At 43.0% G+C, this 25,961-nt stretch overlaps 1 protein-coding gene across 3 annotated transcripts in view; it reads right to left on the reverse strand.

Annotated features, from left to right (window-relative positions):
* Nucleotides 1-340: 340 nt before the first annotated feature.
* The window catches only part of Fam110b (family with sequence similarity 110 member B), a 137,047-nt gene continuing 111,426 nt past the window's right edge, over nucleotides 341-25,961 (reverse strand). For 2 of the 3 annotated variants that reach the window (XM_028769584.1, XM_028769592.1), the window contains one exon: nucleotides 341-3,161. In XM_028769584.1, coding sequence (XP_028625417.1) covers nucleotides 1,746-2,846 — 1,101 coding nt within the window. In that variant the 5' untranslated portion in view covers nucleotides 2,847-3,161 and the 3' untranslated portion in view covers nucleotides 341-1,745. Of the gene's footprint in view, nucleotides 3,162-6,903; nucleotides 7,072-25,961 lie in introns of those variants that run through there. The other variant, XM_028769601.1, reaches the window with a different exon arrangement.

Here is a 25,961-nt window from a genome sequence, read left to right on the forward strand (position 1 = left end):
AATCAGGGCTAGCCATGTCAAAGTTATGTACCCTCCCTCCCCCAGTAAGAACACCAGTATTTCAACTGAAGAGTCTTCTGAAAAATTTGAAAAAATCCTGATGTTTAAGGAAAGGCAAAAATAAAATATGTGTCAACTAAGTGAAGAGGCAGTAACTATTTTAGCAAACGTACACCAAAATAACTACAATTAAGAATAGTGCTGCTGGTAGCCATTGAGATGGAGTGAGGTCAATGTAATGGAACAATGTTTCATAAAGCCTATAAAAAATGTGCTTCTGGCCCACAGTCCAAAGTTAACTTCTTATGAAGAAAATAAAGGACAAAGAAATCAGCACAGGTAAAGCCTACATGAAAGCTATTTATTAGCATAACTTTCTTCTTAGATTCCAGAACAACTAAAGTATGTACAAAGTCTTACAGCATTCACACCATTTAAAGGCTCCTAGTAGCTGATGAGGACCAAGGTGGTTCTGAGAACCTATGGGTTGTGAAGCAGTGAGGAGACCACCACCCGGTGTCTTCTGCTTCCACTGCCAACACTGGCAGCTGGCTCACAGCTCCTGAAATCACCAGGAGGGAAGGTTATTGTGGGAAGGGGCAACAAGAGACAACAGGGTAGAAAGTTACAGTGTTTCTATAGTTTTCTAGGGCTGTAACAAAGACCCACAGCCTGAGAGAGGAGTATAAGCAAGGTAACAGAGTCACACTGCTGAGATGTGAAGCTGCGACCACGGGACGCGGTGGGATGGAGACTGTACTGACATGAATGGTATCCTCACTTCCCTTCAAGTCTTCAGAGTGCAAACCTGCAGAAGCCCAACCCATCTGCCCCAAACAGAACAACTTCCATGGGAGCAAGGGAGAGAAACAACAGGAGTTAGTAGTTCTTGGGCAAAAGCACAAAACAAATAAAATCCCACAAAATAACGTTTTAAAAATCGCATTCTGTATCAGCTTTAATCAGCTGTAGAGTGGCACTTCCTGTCATGTTAATACTAGAGATTTCGGAATTATCTCACTTTGAACAATAGTCTCCCCAACCTCCTCCCAATCAATATTGAACCTTCTACATTTCTTATCCCGGGTTTTATCTGATTGTCTTTCCTGGGGTCAGTACTACAAAAATACCATCATGTACATTGAATTGGACCAAGGACTGCACTGTTGCCCCACAAGGCAACAAAGTGGCAAGGGAATGCCAGTGTATGAAGCACAGGGCAGGGCCAACCACTTGATTTCCCATAAATAAACTCCAGCCTGGCTCTATATCTGTCAGTCATTCTGTGTCTGGTGGCAAGTCCCATATATTTTCCCAGTGTTATGGTCTCCCATGTAGGCAAAGTGGCTTTTTGTTTCAAAAAGATTCTGCTCTCAACTTAAAAGCCAGTTGATAAATTTTTTTAATTAAGACACAATAATGCAGGGTATAAAAACACAAAAACCACATAAATATTGAAGAAATCGAAACCATTTTTTTTTCCTGTAAACAGTTTTGCTTAAGAGCAAAGCCCAAATCAGATTCTGGCCAGAAACTTTGGCAGACGAGTGTTCAGCAAGGCTCTGCAGAGGTGTGACAAGGAAGCCAGGCCAGTCGCCATGTTGACAGGCATGCAACTTGAGAACATTGCACAACAAGCAACACAAAGAGTGGAGAAGCTCACAACACTTCAAGGAGACCTCACGACCTTCACAACTGTGTATGCAGACAGACCCACCCCTCCCTCCTTTTCACCACTGTGCCTCTTACACGTGAGACACCTTCTGTGACTCTCTAGCTTGTTTGATGCTATATAGCCACTTGATGATTCTAGCATTTCTTTCGATGGCAGAAATGCCATATGGCACCCGGTCATTGGCACTGTCATCATTTCTAAGGTCACTGTTACTATCCTGAGACTGTTCACAGTCTGAGCTGATCATGCTTGCGCTGCGGAAGTTGAGTGATATGATGTCAGAATTAGCCCTTGCAAAGTTCTCCATGCCAAGGTTTTCCAGCTCTTCAGGGTCAAGTCCGCAGTAGTTGAAGAACCTCTCCACGTCTGCATCTACTCGGAAATACCTGTCACTCAAGTCTGACTTGGACCGCTGAAGGGAAGGTCTCCGGCTGACCCCACAGGCTGGTTCCACCTGGTCAGCCTCAGGGGACTTCATGGCAGCCACCTTGGGCTTGGGAGGCAGGGGAGGGGCAGAACTGCTGCAGGGGATGGCTTTAAGGGGCTTCACACTGGTCACTTTGCGGATGTCTGAGGAACTGTGTGAGACGTGCAGGAAGGACTCCGCGGACTGCTCCAACAGCCGCCTGCTCACATGGGAGCTGGTCTCCTGCGGGCTGCCACGGCCAGGTGTAGGATACACCTTCAGCGACTCTGCGAAGGAATGCCGGTGCAGGTCAGTGGTGTCTCTGTGAGGTGGCCAGTTTCGGGAGCTATGCTTGTGGCCAGAGCCAGAACTGGAGCCCTCTGAGCTGTTGATGATGTTCTTGAGGATCTCAAGCTTGAGGGTCTCGCGTTGCACACCACTCTCGGTCTTGGCATGGTTGCCGAACACCTTGAGAGTGGGGCTGCCCAGTGCTCGTTTGGCTCCTGGGCACACGGGGGGCTTGGCCAACACAGCCGGCTTCACTGGCTCCTGCTTGGCATTGATTACCTCCTGGCTCTTGACGTATTTGGCCTTGTCAGCCTCCAGCCGCTCTACCGCACTAAGTCTCTTGGGGTTGGGCTCAGCCTGCCTGCGGAAGTAGTCAGGTCCTTTGTTCAGAATGCGCAGGGGCACCGCCGACGTGAAGGTGCCCGCGGGGCTGACAGGCTTCACCATGCTACCTGTCTGTAGCGTCTCCGTGGGCATGGTGGGAGGTCTTTCTCCGGCAGCCGTGGTGGATGCTCTTCTGGGCGCCTCTGGCCGGCCTGAACAGACACATGTACACGAAGCACAAAGGGCAGATGAAGGATCCTGGAAGCAGTGTCAGCCGCGGCTGCGCCTCATCTCACAGCTCATTAACCGCCACTGTGGCTTCGGTGTACTTTTCTCCCCTTCCAGGCCGCTCCTACACAAAAAGGCCACAAGCCACAAGTTCCTTTTAATAGGCTTGGCTGCTTCCTTTCTTCTCCCTGAAGGCTGTGGGAGTCTCCTTCAGGTCTTTGTGCTCAACTGCAGGCAGAGCTGAAACACAAAACAACCAACCGCGGGTTAGGAGGGGCGGGTGACATCACGGCTCTAGCAACAGAGGAACCCTGCAATGCTTCCACCTCTGTGGCACCTCACCCCGCCAAGAGACCCCCAAGGTCAGTGAGGTTTGCAACTGGCAATTCCCGGTTAACCGAGCACCGAGGGCAACTGGGACCTCTCCTGGAGCCTGCGCTGCCTCCAGCAGCAGCCAGATGTGGGCGTTTGCCAGAAAGAAAGCAGCAGAGGCTTCCCATGGAACTCTTCCAGCTGCCTCCCCATTGGTGAGAACCGCCTCCTAAACACGCCTGGCTGGCATCACTTAGAGTGAGACCCAGGAAATACTTGTGAATAGGGAACTGAGGGTTCAGCCAAGCCCTGTTCCGTTCTGCAGCTCATTAAATGCTAGGGGCTTCCTAAGACCTCCATCTGCTTTAGCAGTACTGTGGGCGATGTGCGCTGCTGTATCCCTTTTGCAGTGAAGTAAAACTTGTTACCACTTATGAACAATCTGTCAGGAAAATCTGAAACAATAGTTTCTTTAATAATTTAAAAACCGGAAAGGTGTGAGAAACAGTGATGGTAAGAAACAACAAAACAAAAAAGCTTGTAAGAAATACAACTGGTTTCAGTTTTCTGAATTTTAGCAAGAAGTATTGTTTCAAAGCACTGTTTTAGAAACCAATAATGCATGTGAAGTTTTTCTCATTAAAATTTATATTTAGTTAAAAATAACTATTATAGAAATAGTTGGAGAGGAACCATATGAGAGGATAAGTTAATTATAAAGTTGTATATAATTTCTCATATTCGACAAGTGTGAAACATCTTGTTTCCTTTTGCTAGTAGGAAAGCCTCCTTCCCAACTGTTAGTATTCCAAAACAGCCAGAAAATGACCTCAACAGCATTCTCTTATAACAAGGACTATTAAGAGAGTGATAAGTCTAACTAACATGTTGGGTTACAAATGTGCACAGCATATAAGGTTACTGTAAGTTACTGTAAGTTTTTCCTCTCATTCGAGATACTGAAGGCAGGGAGGAAATAACTGATATCTCTCTTGATAATCTTCTCAAATGCTTCACCTCTAAATACAATCCATTCTACTTTATTGGAGCCAATTTTGGTAATCTGCAGTGGGATTTGTTTTAATAAAAATGTGTTCCTATGCAGTTTTTGAGAAACCCCAAGGTGATGATACATAATGATTTCCTTTAATTGTGCAATTCTATTTTGATGCCTCAATTTGGTTACAAAAATAAACCAATACAACACCTTGTCTCCTCCCATGAAAATTAAATGAGATTCTTTCTTTGAATGTAATTTGAATGAAACTGCTGGATGAAGCCCTTAATTCCTTGAGTCTTTATGTTGCTTATTCTTTTATTTAGGGTCTATCTCACTGGGCAGGAGACAGGGGCTGTCTTGGTGAATGCAGCATCCTACTGTTCTACTGAGTGGACAGCAAAGCAACCAGCAGGCCTGGGCTGGGAGGCAACCCCAGTAATTACACATATGGTATGGAAGAGAGAAATGCACCCAGTCAGCCTACCTGAGGAATGTGTCACTGTGGGCCTTAGAAATACTTTCCTCTGTGACTTCCTCCTTTCTAACTTTTACCCCTTAGCCATAGAAGCCAGACACATTCCCCCCCCGCCCCCACCCATCAATCTAAACGCAGGGTATAGAACCTACAACCCACTTTCCCTGAAGTAGCCCAAAATCTCAAAAGCTTCAAAAGATCTCTTGACAAGAGTTGGTCACTATAAAATTCTCTGATCTACCTTGTTTGACTGTAAGACCTCATTTCAGAGAGAGTGGGGTGTGCTCATAGCTGGGAGGAAGGGGTACAGCTTAGAAAGACCTTGCTAGACTTCTACCAGTCTGCTGCCATTCAGACACACCCCTTTAGGGCTTTCTGTACATCAAACAAACAAACAAAACCAAAACAAAATAAAACAAAACTAAACAAAAAACAGATGGTTCACCTTGGGTCTTTGGTTTTTTAATCCAAAGGCTCTAACCTAATGTAAACCTATACTTGACTATTTTCCTTGGTTTTTTGTTTATTGTTGTTTTTGTTGTGTGAGGAACAAGAAAGGGCCTTCTATATACTACTTTACCACCGATTAGCTTTAAAACTGTCAAAATGCCTCTATGTCGGGGAAAATACCAGAAGGTTAGGTAAGAGTGAAGAGTGGGCCTTAGATCTATGCCTAAGGAAAGTAACTATCCAAAGCACCCAAAGATGGACCAGAAGTCAGTAGCTGAGTGCCCTTTCACGGTTGTGAGTTAGATAAAATTCCTGTAATCCATTTCTGCTCAGAAACCTTGTAGCTCAAGGACCCAAGACAGGGACTCATTTTAAATTTCAAAATGGAGTAGAATATTGGTGAGTGACTTAACTTCCTATGCCTTTTGTATGGCCTGTTGTTAGGGGAACTTCTCTGTGAGTAAGGGATGTGGTGATCAGGCAACATCACTGGTACCAACATCCTCACTGGCCTATGCTTCTCTCTGCTCTCCTCTCTTCCACTTTCAATCAGGATCAGAGGCAAAACATGTTAATAGTCACCATGGCCCAGCATGCCTGCATGCCAAACTACCTGTGAAGGCAGGCTTTGGTTGCCTCTGAAACCCTAAAAATAATCATTACTCTGAATTCACAAGACTGGGAAATACCAATGCGTCTTCTAGGAGATTTTTCTAGAAAAATCTCTGTTCTTCTCTTCCTATTTTTTCTTCACTACTGAGCCTGGTATCTTTGGGAAGGCTCCTTAGCTTTCCTAGAAAGTACTGGACATTTATAAAGCCGACATGGATTATGTTAAAAAGCAGTGATTCTTTGTAACCACCTCTTATTTCTTTTTTCCATTTCCAGTCTTCCCTTTCTTCTGGGTCATTCTCAATTTCTGTAATAATTTTTAAATAGTAATGAAAGAATACCCAAACAATCAGAAGGCACTGTGAGAAGACTGTAAGTAAAGGGAAAAGCTACAGATACGTTTGGTACTCAAGGCTAATAGTTGATATCTGCTCCCTGTGCTAGCCAATATCTGGACATGATGTGTTGGTGCAGGTTGCTCTCACTTAATCCATGGCATCTGCTCCACTATTTTACATGGGTAACTGTAGTCTGGGGCACAGATCTACAGGCCTGGAGAGATGCTCTGAACTGTACAGTATAGACCAGTGAATTATAAATGACCCAGGAGGTGCTTGGGAGCTGTATCTCAATGACATTGACAAAGTAACCATGGGGTCTTCGAGGGAATGCTGTGGAGCACAAGACCCTGACATCTGGCACAGAGTCTCTAGTGTGGCTGGGATTTATCACATCAGGGAGGCTAACTGCTGGGCTGGGACTAGGGAATTATTTATTTATTTATTTATTTTTGGGAAAGGAAAATTAGTCTCATAATGTTCCATAAATAAAAGTAACTATACAGTTTTGCTTTGATATTTCCCCCTTTGGTGGTGGGGACAGAACCCCAGGCTTGTTCATGCAGAAGCACATCCTTTATCACTGGCTACACCCCAACCGGAGTATACTCTCAGGCTCCTGGCACATGGCCAAGGAGGCAGAACCTGAGAAACAATCTGACAAAGGAAGAAACTTCCCGTTAGATCGTGCTGTCTCCATTCTATCAGGGAGTCCATTCAGGGAATAAGTTTGAGCTACCTGAAGGGTAAGAAGACCAGGATAAAGAAACATGGTTGAGGTATACAGCAAAATACCTGGCTATATCAGGCCAGATGTGATCTCGAAAGTGATTGTGGGTGGATGGGGTCATGATGTTTGATGGAATTCTGGTCTGGGTGGAGGCTTCCTGGTGACTGGCCCTGTACTAGTCTCAAAAATAATAAATGGGGATGCCGAGTTGGATTCAGGAGATTTCCACGAAGGCCGAGAGTCTCCATTTCTTGCAAGATCACAAGATGCTATCTTATTAGAGCAGCAAGGAGGGAGGAGAGGAGGCCCAAATCTGGTTTCATATGCAAATTACAGAACTCACCTTCCTACATCAGAGGAACAGCTAAAACTACCTCAGATTTTCAAAAGCAAGTGTTTTGCATCCTTTAATTTCTACTTTGCTAGCCACTCATGGGATTATTTAGGTAAAACCCTGCCTGGGCCCTCAATATGATATGAAATATTATGGAACACTTAGAACCTTGAGGGGTTAGGGCCAGAAAATATCCTCTACACACATGGTTCATCTGAAAACACACTAATGTCAGTAATCCTGTAAGCCAGGCTAGGCATGTCTCTGTTCCTGGGCAGCCAGGGTACTGAGGTAAGAGTGCCAGGCTTGAACAAGAAGCCCCAGTTCAGGGCTGCCCAGGAACATGGCTCTCCGTTGCTTAGGAGCAAATCCAAAATTCTGGATAACATTCTGTCCCATGAAACACTGTAAGCCAAGTCTGCTCAACTGGGTCATTTCTTCTCCTTTACTCTGAATTTCTGGTAAATAAAAGAGAAACACCCTCTAAATAGTAAGTAGGAAAGAAAGCCACCAGAGTTAGAGCACAGCCTTGGGAACTGAACACACCCACAGAGGTTTCCAAGTGTGAAAGTGGGTCACTCTCCTGGGCACTATGGCATAAGTGGGGGGAAGCAATGTTTCAAAGAGCATGCCTGGCTAATTCCACTCAAACTGCCTAACAGCACAGTCTTGATTTGCTTATGTATAGAAGCAAACATGTTGGTCTGGTGAGCTGGAAATGCCCTGCTCATTCAAGAGGGTGCATGGCAAAAGCAGCTGCTGGGCCTCTGAACTGACGACTGCAGATCTGATTCTGTGGCGCTGTCCACCTCTACTCATACATGATCCAGTGCATGTGTGACCGTGCTCTGCCACATGGCCTCTGCTCTAGTGTCCCTCCTTTTATTTTGTATGTTGGCTCTGGCAAGATTTCTTTTCTCCCAACTTTTTTTTACCTTATGACTTTAAGTATAAAATTGCAACATGACTAGGAGTGCTCCCAATATCTACATTCTGTAATTTTCTCATTTGAAAACAAAGTCATATCATTTTCATGCACCCTTCTGAATCCTTTTCTGACACAAGGAATACGCTCAAAGTGAGCAGTCACTAAAGTATGCACTGTGTTCAACTGGATGACTTGTATCTACTGACAGAGCAGTCCTGAGGAAGCTGTCAAGCAGAAAATCCACAGACAATGTAGGAAGATCGAGGCCCATCTGATGAAGAGTAGTTAAATAATGTGGTGGGAATGTCGCCAGCTTAGTAACAAATGAACTCAGGGCACATTAAAGAAACTTGAAAGACACTGATGGCCAATGAGCATGACAGGGGACGAAGGGACAAGACTGCTAGTAGGACGGACAGAAGGACATTAGGCTTTAAAGATAGTAATGAGAGGACAGGAAGTGAAGTGAAGCTGCAATGACATGGTCACAGTTTTACCTTTTAAAAAAAATCCCCTGTATGGGGACAGGCTAAGAACTTCTTGTTAGGTTTCAAACTCAGGACAGATGGCTGAGGTGCCTATTTAATATCAAATCGGACCTGGCCTCCAGGTTCTCCCAGCATCCCTCAGTCCCTACCTGTTACAGGGTATGGCTGGGCTGCTTTTCCTCCAGAGGCTCTTCCCTATATAATCCAGATGTTTTTGCCTACTCACCCCTTTTGTACCTTTGGTCTCCTGGCTGCTGTACCTGGTACCCTTCCCTCCCCTCTTTCTTCACCTCCCCGTCTTCCCACATGGCTCAGGGTCATGTCCAATCTAGACTTTCCCAGATGTCTCTGCCTCTGGCTATGCTCTCCCACATATGTGTAATAAACTTTTTTTCCTCTGCAATACCTAAGAACAGCCATGTCTGTTCCTGTCTTTTTCTTTGTCCATTCACTTATCAAATACAACTGCAGAGGAACCAGAGCTGGAAAATGAAATTGAAAATGCATAAAGTGGAAGTCAAATATCCACTTTAACTTTTAACAAGTTCTCTAAACTAAAACTGGAATGTTTTCTATGCTCAGCCCTCTGTTGAAGAAGATGAAGTTCTTAGTGTGTCTCCTATCCCTGTCACAGGTCTTCTTTGCTTAACGTGTCTCCTGTCCCATGCAGTTGGTTCTACCATGGCTGAGTACAAAATTGTTCAGATCTGTTTTCCTGTTATCATCTCCTATAGAATATAGTATAACTATTTATATAATATTTACCTCTATGTCTACATGTCTATATATTACTTTTTTGCTACTATAACAAAATACTTGACAAAAACAATTTAAAAAGGAGAAAAGGTTTATCTTGGCTCTCAGTTCCCCAGAGTTTTAGTCCATTATAGTAGGGGAAGCATGGTAGAGCAGCCCACCCAATCAGTGATGGCAGAAGCATATTACAGCGGCTGTTCACATGGCAACAGACCAAGAAGCAGAAAAGATGCTAGTACCAGGGTATGGGTATGACCTTCAAAGGTCTATCCATAGTGATCCACTTCAGTTAGTTCAGCCCAACCTCTTAAAGGTCCTACAGTTCCCCCAAATAGCACTACTAGCTGAGGAACACATGTCAAAAAACCCAACCCTGTGTGGGACATGTGAGATTCCAAAGGTAACAGGTATTATGGATAATCTAGGGATGATTTAAGTATGCACAACCTGTGCTAGCAGGCTACATATACTCTAGGGTCGCTATTCATGAAGCTCAATAAAAAAATCATAGATTTACTTAAAACATATTGAGTTGTTTGTGATACTTGTGTAACTCGACTGTGTAGTTCTTGTGTAGTGAGTGAACTTTGTAGGCAATAATGTTGTGCCACACATCCAGAGGCTAGACATGCCTGGTAGGTGGATGAGTGTAAATTTTAGGTAAGTAATTTTTCCATCTTAGATAAGGGACTTGAGCATCCACAGATTTTGGATTTCCAGGGGTTTCCCAATGTAGATCCCTTATGGAAACCTAGAGAGAGGGGAGGGAAGAGAAATTGAGTAGATTTTTTTGGAGGTTATTTGGGTTTTTATCTGGGTTTTTCATAGGATTTATATGAGTACACAGACACTTTGTTACAGTTAGATGTAGGATAAGAAGATGGCAATGTTCAAAGGTGTTTATGATGCACACTAGAAGGAACCTCAAGGCAGATAGAACAGGCTGTGGATTCCAGGGTGACTTCTGAGAAACACACACACACTGCATGTAGTTTAACCCTCTCTACCCTCTTCATCTGTACACCAGGCTTGCCAGACACCATCATGGCAGCCTCAGAACAAGGCTTTCCTCCTCCAACAAGCTTACAATCACCTTGTCCCTGTATACATTTCACAATTAGTAGTAATGAGGTCATCACAGACAATTATATTGAAAGTATCCTAAGAAATCAAGCTTCTGGAGGTAGGGGTGTGGGGTGTGGGGTGGTGGTGGTTAAAGGAGACAGTGTTATTCCTGGTGAAAAGCCTTTACTCATTTCAATGTGTAAGATTAGCCATGTTTTCACACTGCCCTTCTCTTTCCTTTCCTAGTACAAATGTACTTTTATACCGTGGCAATAACTTTTAAGGAATGCAAATATAAGATGGGTGTGGTGACACATGCTTGTAATTCTAGCGCTTGGGAGGTGGAGGAAGGAGGATTAAGCTTATCCCTAGCTCCACAGCAAGTACAAGGTTGGCCTTGGATAAATACCTGGGGGTGAGAAAAAGAATTGAAAAGAGAAGAAAGAAAAAAGAAACAAATGTGAAGGTGAAGAACAGAAAGAAAAGCAAAAACAGGAACGAAAGGTACATGTGCATGAGAGGAAACTGAATGTGCTCACTGTAATGGGATGAAAGGCATGGATGCATCAGAAGAAACTGCATGTGCTCACTTTAAACTGGACAGAAGGGAAACATTTCCAATCAGGTGGAAAAATCAAGTCAAAACTTGAACCTCTTCAGGACCCTTTCCATTAGTGAATCATGTGTTTCCTCCCTTCTCTCTACAGTAAAATCCCTTGCCATCTATAGTTTGGCAGCTGAATTTCAATTCTCCCCACTCCTTCTCTCTCAGTGTTGCCATTAGCAATCAGCTTCAGGCTATAAATAAAATAAAATCACCTTCTTTCAACACTGTTATCCCTTCATAAATTCTCTGAAATCCCAAACTCTTCCTAATAACATTGAAACCTTTGATGACAGCCATATTTTACAATGATGATTGTATTAGTTAAGGTTTTCCTGCTGTGAACAGATATCATGACCAAAGCAATTCTTATAAGGACAACATTTAATTGGGGTTAGCTTACAGGTTCAGAGACTCAGCCCATAATTATCAAGGCAGGAACATGGAGGCATCCAGGCATGCATGGTACAACTGGAGCTGAGAGCTCTACATCTTCATATGAAGGCTGCTAGCAAAATACTGGCTTCCAGGCAGGATGAGGGTCTTATATCCCACACCCACAGTGACACTCCTACTCCAACAAGGCCACACCTTCTAATAGTGCTACTTCCCAGGCCGAGCATATACAAACCATCACAATGATGATTAGTATTAATTTTAGTTGATTATAGTCAATCTTTCAACCAAAGTAATTCTCTGGGGTGATAGTTCAGTCGGTAGCCATAAGGACATGAGGTTGTTCGATCTATAGAACACTGGTAAAAACAAAACAGCCACGATTCTGGAGCTATCTATAACCTCAGCATTGGAGTGAGAAAGGAGAGTCTCTAGAGCTTCTTGGTCAGCTAGCCCACTGAAGTCAATGATTGGTCCCTACAAACATGCACATTAAGACTTGCACACATATGTACATATAGCATGAGGACATCTACAAACACACTATACCCTGCCCCCTCCAAATTCTCTGGTCTAGATTTCTATTATTTTTGTTTTAGTTACATATTTTAATTTTTCATAACATAGGCAAACTATTTTCTCACACTTTAATTTTATGTATTTCTTTACATCCAGCTGTTTTTGACATATGCATTTTATACAACTAGAATATGGGAAACAAGTGTTGGGGCTAGTATACAGATAGATGTCAGGGAGGGCAATGTTCACCTATCAATATTTTTATAAATATAGGTCAAGGAATGGAATATCTACTCTTGATCGTTCATACATGGTAAGCTGACGGTCACAAAGATGTTCCATAAAACCTACCCAATGGTTCTGGTCAAGGTGGGAAAATTATTTGGATGTAGAGTTTATATCCAGGGAGAACATCCTTAGTCTGAAAACCTGAAATGTTCCAACACCTTACTTTTCTTAAGTGGTGACATGATGTTACAAGTGGGAAAGCCCATACCTGAAATGTGATTAGCTATGGTTAACAAGCAGGGGCATTCAAAGTACTACACAATATTCCCTTCAGACTGTGGGTATAAAGTATACACAAAACATAAGTGAATCTCCTGTTTTGAGTAGATCGTATCCCCAAGGTATCTCATTACATACAGGCGAATATCCTCTCACCCTGTCCCCACCAAACAGCAGGAATCTTACAGGCTTCTGGTACCAAGCAGCTGAAAGAATGGATTGTCAAGTATACTAACTTATTCCTGCTGCCTCTGTATGGTGTTCTGAACTGAGCTATTCCGGGGGGAGTTTGCTACCCACAATGTTCTCCCATGAGATCAGGCAAGTAAAGAAAGCAAGATTCCTGGATTGGAGGCGGGGCTGGGGAGAATGCCTCAGGAGAGCAGTAAGAGGAGAGCTCTGCTCAGAGCTAGGGTGTGCAAGAGGAGGGCCACACAGGGAGCCTGACACAGGTCCCTTGGGGCTCAGAAGCCTGGGAATTAACTTGCATCTAGAATGTGGGCGGTCAAAGTGCTAGACTCTAAAACCAACACACAGCAAGAGGAAGCAGCTGCCTTCCCACAAGCACCAGGGGAAAGGTTGCTGTGCACTAGGGGAACGATGCAACTGGCCCATCAGAAGCCTGGAGGGAGACTACCTCAAGCCCCAAATGAGGAAGCAAGGAAGCAGTGAACACCCATTAGTCAGTGCAAAGACCCAGCTGCTTCCCTTCAGCAAGCCAGAACCCTCTGAAGTGTGGCAAGACCAGGTACAGCAGATCCCAGCAGCAAGAGCCCAGAGAACTCATGTCGCCTTCCCTTATACACTCACTCTTGTGTGCACATCACATGTCTTCACAGGGCTTGCTCTGGATGTCAGAGGTGACATCTAATGACGAATGGAAGACAGATTCAAGGAGGGAAGAGGGTGAACAATTGTGACCAAGCCTCCTTTTCCCCAGAGATTCTTGGAACAATACAGGATAGAGCTGGGAGAAGGAGAAGCTAACTGTACCTGGACATGAGGGTGGAGCTCTTACTGTGATAGGAAGGTAAGAACCTTCTGCCTGAAACTGAGCTGAGGACTCTAAATTATTTAAGGACTGCAAAGGCCATGTGTCCTATTTGAGATACTAGTCAGGGGGACAAAGGAGAATTCAGGGAACATGAGAAAAAGAATACATCTTTCATTTAACCTCTGAAGGGATCAAGGCCAGGAAACACCTCAAGGACCCCCCTACCTCCACTCCTGTCCCCATTTGTCTTGATGCTTGCACCTGGCTTCTGAGACCCACCTATGGTTGCAGTGCTTGCATCTTGTCTTCACAGACAGCATGAGGTCCTCACTAGTCTGCCTGGCTGGTCCCACTACTTGCTGCAGTGGGAATGTGGGCAAGCCACTGCAGGAACGTGAGCACTGGTCAGTCCCTGAGTTTCTTAAGGCAATACTGCTAAACATGGTTTGGCCAGCTCACAGGCTGCTGCTCCAATTCTGTTAAGTAATAGCTCAAGAGCTCGGTGTGACCAGACCCCACACCCACTCAGCCAGAGAAGGTTTGCGTTAACTGTTGAGCCTCCTGTTCACAACTTGATAATCATAATCATTCTGTTTCAAGCTAATAATAATAATGATAATAATAACAACAACAATTATTATTATTTCCAACTCCCACATGGTAGAGTTCGAACTATTAGTAGTAGTTCTGTCAAACTGGATTGCCTGCAGTTTCTGCGTAACAGGTCACCTGGATGCCCTCATTTCTTTTTATTTGAGGTTCAAAGAAAATACATGTTTTAAAATTTCAAAGCAAATGGTTATGGGAGCAAACTGGGCCAAAGCAACAAATAGAGCCATTATTAAAAGTGAAACCCAGCCCACTGGGGCAGGAGGAAAAGAACAGGGTGGAGCCCAGCGCCTGCTGGGTTCTGATGCTTTGGTCCTTCTACAAGAACCTTTTGAGAACCTGCACATGTATGTCATTTTCACACAAAGTGAATCAACATATCATAGCATGTTTACCTTTAAATGGACAAGCAAATGAAACAATCACAAACAAACAAAAGTCACATTTCTGGCTCAACGTTCTTCCTTGGTCTAAGCAAGAAATAAATGGTTGTGAGGCCACCAGCCTTTATTTAGGACCTCTGCCTTTTATCTGGGAGTATAGAAATAGATGCTATGTGTATCTGGTGCCCAAGGTCCTGTGGAAATGCAATAAAAAATACTTAACTAAATTGTAAAGTTATCAGGCTTCCTAACGAATACTAATACAAAGCATGCATTAGCACAGCCACCCTAAATCAAACACAGAATGGGGCCACTGTCAATCAGTCTTGTTGTCTTTCCATAGCTCTGCCTTCATCTCTAACATTGTGTGAGTCTATGCAGGACAAAAGTCCAGGGCCTCTGCCCTCTGTGACAGACAATTCCTTAGTTATTGTGGGCATGAGGGTGAGCTGCGTGCCCCATTACCTGGGCCAGGAATAGCTGCCTGCAGCAGCAATTTGGTGAATGCTCGCTCCAGGAACTGGAAAAAAATGTCAGTACTCCTAAGGCCATCTGAAGAGGTGGGTGGGTCCCCTTTCAGAAAAGGGTTACATCACAGCACACAGAGAGCCCAGACCAAGGCTCAGGGCTGCTTGGGTCTGGCAAGCTTCATCCAGTTCTCCCTCCAACCTGGATCTTACCTATCTACATTTTGCATATCATTTTGCCTTCTTCTTTCACAGTGTTTGTGTACCCCACAGAAGTTTTGTACCCCAAGGCTCATAACATAAAAAATGATTACTGCTGTAATACAGATAAGCAGAATACTTCTGCAAGAAATTTCTAATTTCTCTAGCATAGCCTTTGGGTAAAAAAATAAAAGTTACTCTGAAATAAATATTGAAATCTGTTGTAAGAATTTGTGAAACATTTAAACTCGAAGGAGGAAAAATAGGGCAGCATTTTCTTTATGGAGAAGGGACCCAGTCCTTCTGAATACATCAGGCACTTGCCATATAACGTTCTTTAAAAATTTCCTATTAAAAATGACTGCTTCTTCCTAAACACACACAGGGCATCCTAGGCATGTACCAATGCCCTTCAGTGCTTCACCATGCATTCCCTGAACAGTGATGCTCCTCACTGCACAGCGGGGTTACATCCTGATAAACCCACTGGAAACTGAAAACACCATAAGGGGGAAAGGCACTAATCCATATTCGACACTGAGCTTTCTTGCTTAGCTATTCTCTGAAGCTGCCTGCTGGCTGCTTCCCACTGTGACCCAGAGATGGACTGTGATCTGTGGCTTGCTTCTTGTTACCCAGAACCATAGGAAAGGACCGTATATTACTCTGCTAGTCCTTGGGAGATCAACACTCCATGTTCAAAGACCACTGTGTGTGTATCTCTTTTGCATCATCATTATATAGTCAAAAAAAATCTAAGTTAAACCACTGGATAAAGAGGCTGTGTTTCTAAAGCAGGTGCTACAAACTTTAAATGTCTGAAGTCCCAATGGAAGTGGTCTATTCCCCAATGGCAAAGGCTTGACCTAGATGTAGGAACAGGGATACTCTACTCTCTGAAAATGCTGCACTGTTACTATTCTCCTAAAATATATGTATGTCTTTTAAAGTTCTCATTACACTGTACAGTAGGTCTCATTAACATGTTCAATGAGATGAACTAAAATGATAAATATTTATAGAATAAATATCAAGCAGACCCTTTTATATTCTAAGGGTCCAATGAAGATATCATGTAGAAAACTTGGAACACAGGAATATTTATCAACTTTGGATGATGCTTGAAATACATCCTTCGGGTTGAATATCATGGTACATTAGCACACAGGTACAGAGAAGCCATGCAGTATTTAGCAAACCTAACAGTGCACTGTGGTGAAGACCCAGACAAGTATCAAATGTGGCGAAGGCTGTATGGCTGAACCATTGGGCTCATATAAAGCAATAATGACTATTTTGCTCTCACTTGCGAATGAACACTAAAAGTGTTCTCCATATTCTTCCAGCTGTTGGAACACCCAGTCCTCTTGACTTGAGTTCTCTGGAAACAAACAGTTAAAATTTTTTTTTTTCAGCTGGGCAGTGGTGGTGCATGCCTTTAATCTCAGGAGGCAGAGGCAGGCAAATCTCTGAGGTTGAGGTCAGTCTGGTCTACAGAGCAAGTTTTAGGACAGCCAGAAATTCTGTCTAGGAAAAGTTTCTTTTCTCATTTCTAAGAATTTTTTTTTTTTGCCTCATCTGTGGGATAAAAATAAAATCAAAATAAGACACATAAGATGATAGATCTAGTTTTCAGAGCATATTATTTTATTTTTTTAATGCCTAACATACCTTACAGAAAACATAAAATAGTCTTTGGCTTAGAATTGTGCAGAAAAAGTGGAGGGGGGGAGGGAGGAGTGGGAGGGGAGGAGAGAGGGGAGAGGGGGAGTGGGGGAAAGGGGGAGAGGGGAGAGAGGGGAGAGAGAGAGAGAGAGAGAGAGAGAGAGAGAGAACATTTACAATTTCTACTCATAATACTATTTTTGGGCCTGAGTAGCAAAGTAGGCAAGGAATGAGTAGCAAATTTATTTCCCCTTGCCCAGGCCCTTCCAGCTGTGCCTCTGAGAGCCTTAGAATGCAAGCAACCAGGTAGGTGGTTGCTCTATCAGGCAGCTCTTGAAGAGATTAGGAGAGGATTCCTGTAGGGTATTGAAATGAAGTCTATGGCTTCAGGCTCTCTTTCCTCTATGGCCTCACCTGCGCCTCTTCCCCTTTCTGTTCCTTCCTCCTCTTCTGCTCCTCTCCAATAACCCACCCTCTTTCAACTTGTTAAACTGACAACTAACCAAGTCTTTGGGAATCCTATCTAATCTGTTCTGGTTCCTGTCCTTTGGCCCAAGCAGTCTCTTCTGTCCCTAATATAAGCAGTGATCCTAACTCTTCTCCCAAGCAGCCTTCTGACTCAGAGCACCCCAGCACAATGCCCAGTGCTGGAGGGAGCAGAGCCTGGAGCCTTGTGTAGAAATCATTCTCTGCTGTATTCATTTCAGAATGTGTCTCTTCCTCAGGACAAAAAGAATAAAAATCTACAAGGTATCTACTGTGTCAGTCCAGATAGTTTTGACCCTTTTCTCCCCCAACTCTGCTGCTGAGCAAGGAGGAAAAATACATCCCTGAGGGGGCAGTGAGTAGAGCTCACTTAAGAGGCTTCCAAGGACGCTGATCACCTAGACTCTTAGAGCTCAAATTAAAAGTAATCTAATAAAAATTTAAAATAAAAAATACAGACATCTCTGGGAAGACCTTTTACTGGGCCTGAAAATGTCACCTTCAGAAAACTAGGAAACAAAGGCCAGGACACACTATTCTGACACAAACTCTGTCTCACAACTTTTAAAACTTTTGATTCCTAGTTACCAAAGTAACTATCCTCTCCCTGCAGTTTAGAGATTGGGTTTGTATATTAAGAGGTGGCTTTCTGTTACTTTAATGAAAACAAAAATAAAAGTAACTTGGCATGTGGTGAGAGGTCAGAGCTGATGTTCAAGGGCCTCATGTTTTGAATCTGTCCACCATGGCCTCACATCTGAGAAATCCATTATCAGCCAAACAGTAGCTGCTGTCACCTGCCAGCCAGCATGCCAGGTAGGACACAGGCCCTTTACTGTCCAGCCCTGCTCAAGATGCATCCTTCATGTCACCTGAATGAGGAAATAGAAGCCAAGAAGTTTAGGTGGCATGCTAGAACTGTTGTACTGCTGTTTCCTGCACACCCGAGGTCTGGCTAGATTCAAGCCTGCCTCCTGTGCTGCTCTGGGCCTAAGGAAGGGAGGCCAGAATGTGGGCAGCAGCCTTCTATCAGTTCCAGCCTAGTCTGGCCAGATAGCAAGGGGAAGCAACAGCTAGTACTTGTGCTACAGGATAAAGTAGGGAGGGGCACAGGAAGATAGGGAGGTGCCCTGAAAATCTGATGTCCAGAGCCATTCATAAAATGTAAAAATATGTCCAAAGAATCCCGTGCGAGGCAGAGACAACACAAGCTCTTTGTTTGATGAGATTCTCCAAGGGGCTCTCAAAATGTCACAGCACCCTCTTTCATGAAAAATAAACATTCTAGTGTTTTGGTAATGAAATTAAAACATCTTCTGAGCAAAGGAAACAATAATAGAGTCATGACACAACCAGATAAAGATTATTGGAAAGCCTCATCTTCCCAGGCTGCTCTGTGAGACATCAAGGATTGTACAGACCATGGCACCCACTCACCAGGAGAAAGGCAGCCTCTCACAAGCTCTCCCTTCAGTGAGGCACGCTTAATCAGATTACAAAATACAGGAACTTGAACGCAAGACAACACCAGTAGTGAGTCTGTTGCTCTAGAAAATGTTTACCAATCCTCTGCTACGTGGCAAGCAAGGAAAAATATGAATGACCTGTGGAGCTTATGTGTGTGGCACCCATAAATAGAGTATGTGGTGTGACATGGATAGATGCTGACTAGAAAAAGAGAGCAGAGATTTAGCATGGTAGAACGTGCTGTCAACACCCACAGGGAGAGGTGTGATAAAGATACAGGGAACCTTCAGAAGAGAGAGGAATAGCGAGTGCTAGAGGCTTGTTTCTTGGGTTTGGAGATGAACAGACAGCTAGAGGTAGTATGCAGAGCTGGGAGAAGTATTTACTTCAAGATGGCAGAAGTGTGGTATTTATGTGCTGATGGGAAAGATACAGTACAAAGAAAATAACACAGGCTGTGGGAGAGACTTCCACCTCCACATTGAAAGAGGGTGAATAAAAAATTAACTGCAAACTGAACATGGAGGGACAGGGAGTCACAGGTGTCAGAGATAGAGTAGGATGCTTCCTAACTGTTGTGTGACATCAGGGATATGGCTCTGAAGGAACTCAGAGAAAAGCAGTGTAGGTTTCTGCCATCCCTCAGAGCACCAAGGTGGCACAGTGAAGGAGTGTGTGTGCAGGCTACAGGCTGAACAAAAAGCTGTAGGAAGGTTCCTAGATGCAGGCAAGTCAGCAGTTACTTTAGGGCAGGCTGTGAACAGAGGCAAAGCCTACTAGGCACTGGAAATGTTAGTTCTCCATCTGCTTGAAGTCTCCTGCCAAAAGCAAATGGTCTGAATGAAAATTTTACCTACAGTACAGGGAAGGAAATTGTTGCTTCTGCAGATTTGGAGTTTACCAAAGGAGAATCTGAAACCCTACGCAAAAATGCCTGAAAGCACATAGATACTCAGTTGTGTGACCCCTGATCAAGTGGTACTGCATGCCAGGCACTGTGCCAGGTGCTAGAGGCACTCATGTGAAAGGGACAGATGCAAACACTTGTGCCCATGGCATCCTCTCACATCTTAGGGAACAGAGTGCATAATTAAGAGTTGAGCAGGTCAGAGTTCCTGGCTAGATTCTCACACAAGTGTGTTCTGTGCACATAAGGGGAAGTGGCTGGGATGGCATTGTGTATGAGGGCAAGCTGTGTTTGACTTGGGATTCACCAGTGAGTACTACGTGACCCTGAGTCATCATCAGTCTATACCTTAGGCTCCTACTCCCAATGGGGGACTATGTTGGGGGCTACACACATTGGCTTCTGTTGTAGGAGGTACAGAGGTCCTTGTACTCACAGACAGGTACTAGGGGAACCAGGGAGGTTAAACACAAAGGGTTGTCCCTTGAAAGGGAGAAATATATACACTGTTTTATACCTACAAGCCTGGGAGAACACATGGTTAGTAGTCTAGTGACCTTTGTGCTATCTGTGTGGCTGAGAACACACCAGATCCTCCCCCAGATCCTTATCATGAGCTAGTCAATGTATAGGATCCATCTTTATGGGAGATGTCATATGTACTTTACAAAGACTTATTTTTTTATGTAGTCACATCTTGAGCTTTAGTGTTAATATGCACATGAGATTGAGTTAACTATCACTAGGAAAATTTTCACCAAATTGTGCTGTGCTTAAATATGCCAAAAACGAGCTATTTGAGGTCAGATTCCCAAAGTTGAATCAACATCAGCCACTGAGTAATGTTGAGCAAAATTACCTTCTTTCCTCCATGGATCATTATTCTGCTGGCTGTGAAGGTTGCAAAGATCCCCAAATGTTGTTAATGAAGTATGGAAAATGCTATCAGGTAAAGGATGTGTCCAGACTAAAAGAATAATTAAACTTCTTTGAACAATTAAAACAATACAGATCTAGGATGAATTTCTCTGCAATGAGAAGAGGGAAAGGGTTGTGTGGAAGAGGCTGGCTTACTCCCATCCTATAATGGGTAGGACAAGAATGTTAAGTTCCCTTCAGGTTTGTTCTAGGGCTCTGGAAGTTCTCACTGCCTAGGCTGAATTTACTATTTTCAGAGTGAGATACGAAAAACAAAAGACAGAAGTTTGAAGATGAAGTATACTAAGTGATAAGCATGAAAAGCACAGTTGTAGTGTAATGAACTAAGAAAATGTATGTGAGTGACTATGTCTATGAAGAAAGAGGCACTAAAGCAAAGGGTATAAGGGAAGTGGACTGGATGAAAGTGATTAAGATAAGCAAGTAGGGAGCTGGCCTGCCTTCTGCAGATGTTTTAGAAGTTGCACATCTGTACTGAGCTGACATTTACACCCTATATGAACCCAGACTCCAGGCATAGAAGCAGAATGTGTTTAGGAATGCATACATATGATGTTCCTGGTGGTGCAGATTCTGAAACTCCTAGATGGGAGCTTATGGCTGACCAAGGAGACCCTCCGGGACGAATCCCTTAGGGATGCTCTGCTGGGGTTCGGCAGCAGATAGCTGCAGCCCAGAGGTCCACCACAGGTGTCAACAACATTAAAAGCTGATGCTCTCATACTAACTATTAAAATGATGTGTTATATTTACCTGTAACATGTCAGCTTACAATGGAACTCATACTATCCACAAGGCATCTGAAAACATTTAGCCAACAACTGCAGGCCAGAAACCAAGCCGTTAAAACCTCTAGTCAGACTTAGTGCAGTAAGACAGGAAGTCCTAAACTCTGAACTGAGGTGTGCCACATTCTCATCCCCAGGGAATCCTTTGGGTAGCATAATTTCCCTCTACTAGGAGGAAGGTATTAGATTTTTCCCTTTTGTGTAAAATCTTTGAAGTCAGATGGTAACTTTTATACATTTATCTGTTTGACATACTAAGGCATTCTGTATTATTCTGAATGTTATGTCTAAAAACCAAGGAGGATGAGCCTTCCTGTATTTACAAGTATGCCTGGAAAAACATTTAGAACATGCACCCTGTGCACCTATAGAGTCAATTACTCCTTTTATGAAGCTACAAACAACCACCAAGTGAAATTTATTTCAAGGAGGCAACGAAAAGAACAATATATAAAGAAAGTTACTGTCTGTTTCAGAAAGTTTCTCAGTCGGTCCATATCCAGTGCATGTACAAAGAATACCTAGCTTCTCATTTTTCCATGCCAGCTTTTTCAAACAATATGATACATAGCACAACGTGACCACCTACTTCACAGCTAAGAAAATGATGTGACATTCCAAAGTCTGTTTTTCCCTGCACAGGAAAAAACAGACACTTCTATAGTCATTCGTCTCTGACTGATGGGGCAGGGTTCCTTTTACCAAAATTCTAAAACATAAAAGGAGACGTGTGTGATTTTTTTCCCCTGAAAAGTATTTCTCAAATATTCCCTTATGGTAGGATCATTTGATATCCCTGGTTGAGCTCTCTTGCCAGACTATGAATGTGCCAAACAGCGCCATGCGGAGCAGTAGGGAATGAAGGGATATAAAGATTGCAATGATTCTTCATAGACTCATTTCTTCTGGGAGAGCAACTCATATGAAAGAAAGAATGGCCCCAACATCTCTAGTCTTGTGTGGAAGGTCATGGTACAATGAACGGCAGCAGATGTTGGCCTTCGCTGACCACGTGTGACCGATATCCTCTAGTGATTACAGAAGGTCATAGAACAATTAGCCATAGCAGATGTTGGCCTTCGCTGACCACGTCTGGACTGATATCCTCTAGTGATCATAGAAGGTCATGGAACAATGAATCACAGAAGACAGTGGCCTTCACTGACCACATCTGAATCCTGTTCCGTATCTGCTCTATGTGACCTTGAACTAAGAAATCCTCTTGATGTTTTACATTTACCAGCTGTCACATGAGAACAGGAACCCTTTCCTCTAAGATGGCTGGGGAGGTGATAGAGTGGCTGGTTGGTCTCAGCATAGAACCTGACACACAGACATTGTGCTAGCAAATTTTACAGCAGGGAAGTTATTTTTAATGGAAAAAAATTCTAAGTACCTTGTGGAAAAAATATCTCCCTGGTCAACATATTGGTTGGAAAAATCATGAAAACTTAAGGTTTTCTTCTAAGATACAACATACCGAAATGAAATCCATTATTTACAAATAAATCTATCTAGAAGCTTGGGAGGTGCTACATTACATTTGTTACCTGTTTGAAGAGAAAGCTCATGTTTGCTACAGTTATTTTCAGTCCCTAATGTGATCCCCCCCATTTCTCGGTATTTTCTTCTTTTCAGCATGCCTAACACTTTTCATTACATTGGCATTTAGGGAGTTTATTTTTTAAATTATATTATAAATGCAATTGTATTTTTAATGTTCATCATCTCATACCTGCTGGAAGCACTTGTAAGCTGCAGACTCGTATATGAAGTTTTGTAGGCTCATCAAAGTTTTCTATGTATACAATCTTGCCAGACAAATTAGACAATGAAGAATAAGCTATTATAAGAAAAGTAGGTTAACAATATGGAACCAGTCTGGATTCTCATCGTCAGATGAATGGATAAAGAAAATGTGTGGTACATACTAGAGTTTAAGTTAGCCATTCAGAAAAACTTAGTTCCCATGCTTGCATGGCCAGCATTTTACTAAATGAGACATGTACTCAACAATATATCTTTATAACCATATCTGTCTGTCTGTTTGTTCGTCTGCATGTCTGCCACCTATACTTATAGTAGGAAGGACACTATTTATAGCCAGGAAGGGAACCAGCAGAAGAGGATAGGTATGGCAGGTAAACACAAAGTGCAGTGATGTATGAACATATCCTAATGAAGCTAATTTGTGGCCTATTTAAAAATAAGTAAAACATAATAAAAGTAAGCTGAATGAATGAGAAGACAGATGAGGAGTGAGCAAACCTTCCCATCATTTATTTGCAAACATAAAAAATATGATCTAAAACTTATATGGAAAAGAGAAGAAGTCAAAAGAGTTAAAAGGATTCTGGAAACGAGAGAAGGTTGGTGTCACTCTACTTCCTGCACCATCAGAGATATTCAGGGAGAGTTTAGGCTGCCTGGTACACTGGAAGGACAGATACACAGATCACAGGAACAGAGAAAAGAACACAGAAACAGCCCCACACGGGTAAATCCACCTTGCCTGTGGCAAAAGTGCAACACGAATTCACGAGAGACAGACTACTCAACAAACGGTGATAGAGCACCTGAATTCCGTAAGTCACAACATGAAAGACCAGATACAGAATAAGCTAGTCCTTAATAATTCCTGGTTTTCAAGGTCTGTCAGAATATCCTGGGCCAGAAGGCTGAAGACTGATGCTCCAACTTCCTGACTGACTTGGGCTGTATAAGTAGGCAGCTGTCTCTACTATTTGTCTCAGTTCTCGAAGCTGTGTTAGGCTTCCTATATTTTCAGGTACTGTTGGTCATTCTTAGATTTCTGATGGGGTTGAAAGACTATTTACAGTCTCATAACCAACCTAGGCTGTTACACTGAGAGAACAGATTTGCGAGGATGGTTTTCAGATGGCATACAATCTAAAGCCAGGTCATAAGTCAGGTGTAGAATTATAAGTCTTTTATTCCATTTTATTGACAAAAATGATGGACTGGGTGTTGGGTCTACCTTGTACTTTAAAAATTACAAAATGGTAATAGTTGTGCTCAATTTATATCTGAGATAAAAGAGTCTTTTCCGTGGACAGCAAGGCGGAAGTGTTGTGGATGAGCCTGGTGCTGTTTGTATTTTGATGTTAATTCCGCTCCTGGGAAGGACTGCAGAAAGAGGAATGAGTCACCTACTCAGGTGACTTCTTGTAAACCATCCCTTAATGAATAAAGGAGCCAACCACTGGGAGAGTAGGAAGGGCTTCCCTGTTGGATAGGGGAAGAGAAGAAGCAGGAGACAGATAGGCCTTTTTGGATGGAGATAGCGAGAGGGCAAGATGTAGCTACTAATGTCTCCCTGCTTATATGGTGAATCCGCCAGGATTTGCCACTGGAGGATTTAGATTTCATATGGCTTATAAGATTAGGATTCTAGTTGTCAAGGCCAGCAACTGAGTTACCATTGCTTCTGAACTAAGTTTGTGTCGTGTTTTCCTTCATGCTGTGGTTTGACTGGGCTCCAGGAAGGTACGGTGGCAAAGTGTGGGTTTGCCAGATGTGCACCACAAAGGCCATGAGGGTTGTGAAGCACGGGGCTGGCATGGTAGTGACCCGCTGTGGAAACTTAGTGAGCTGGGTGGAGAGATTTTGGAGCTCTGAGTCAGAGAGTCTCCATGAGATAAGGACAGGCCAGTTATGGCCCTCCAGAACACGGCCAGGCAGCCCGCTGGAGCAGAGAGTAGCAGGTTTTTTTTTTTTTTTTTTTTTTTTTTTTTTTGCAGGAACTTGGTGCCAAGTTTTTTAATATTTCTTGCATTTATTTATTTATTTATTTATTTATTTATTTATTTATTTGGAATTTTGAGATAAGGCCTCACTGTCTAGCCTAGGCTTGCCTTAGAACTAGCTCTGTAGCCCATACTGGTTTCAAATGTATAGTTTTCATGATTATACATTTAACTGATGTATAATACTCTGTAACTGATGGGACAATACTCATTAGGTTCTGTAGTTTTATTAAATTATTATTTTAATAGAAATAGGTATAAAAATAATGAATACCCTGAAAGTTCATGTAAATGTGAAAGTCTGTCCTAATAACTATGACAGACATTGTTTCTTTTAAAACTAAGAAAAGAATTCTATTATTTCTTATACTTCCCACCTGCGGTGCTCCATGTACATTTGGGGTATATCTTATGATATTCCATCTCTCTTCACTGATATCCCTAGAATGTGAGATTTAAGGACAATAAACAGAGATAATGAAAATGCTCACTGGAAAATATGTATACAGTGTAGCAGAGAATCATAGTCTGTATCTTACTGGTCTATTATGTCTGTTTGCCTTTGAGACTAAAGTATGTCTGGTAAAGTGTGGAAACTGAGAATAGAACCCAGAACTCAGCATAACTACAGCCTGTGAGAGTCTCACGAGCATAGAGTAGCTGGGGCCTTGAGATTTTCAGGCAGGCCAGCACAGCTAGGCCTAGTAGCTTAGTAGGGTGGCTAAGCACCCTAAGGAATAGGGGAGTTCTGCTAACATAGACAGTGTATAATATGAAGAGTCAGTAACTCTTACTGAGCCAGGACTCATCCCAGTAACTGAATGAACAGTAAGACAAACCTGGTTTTCCCCTT

This window comes from Grammomys surdaster, unplaced genomic scaffold (genome assembly GCF_004785775.1).
Source record: "Grammomys surdaster isolate TR1022 unplaced genomic scaffold, NIH_TR_1.0 64, whole genome shotgun sequence".
NCBI lineage: Eukaryota > Metazoa > Chordata > Mammalia > Rodentia > Muridae > Grammomys > Grammomys surdaster.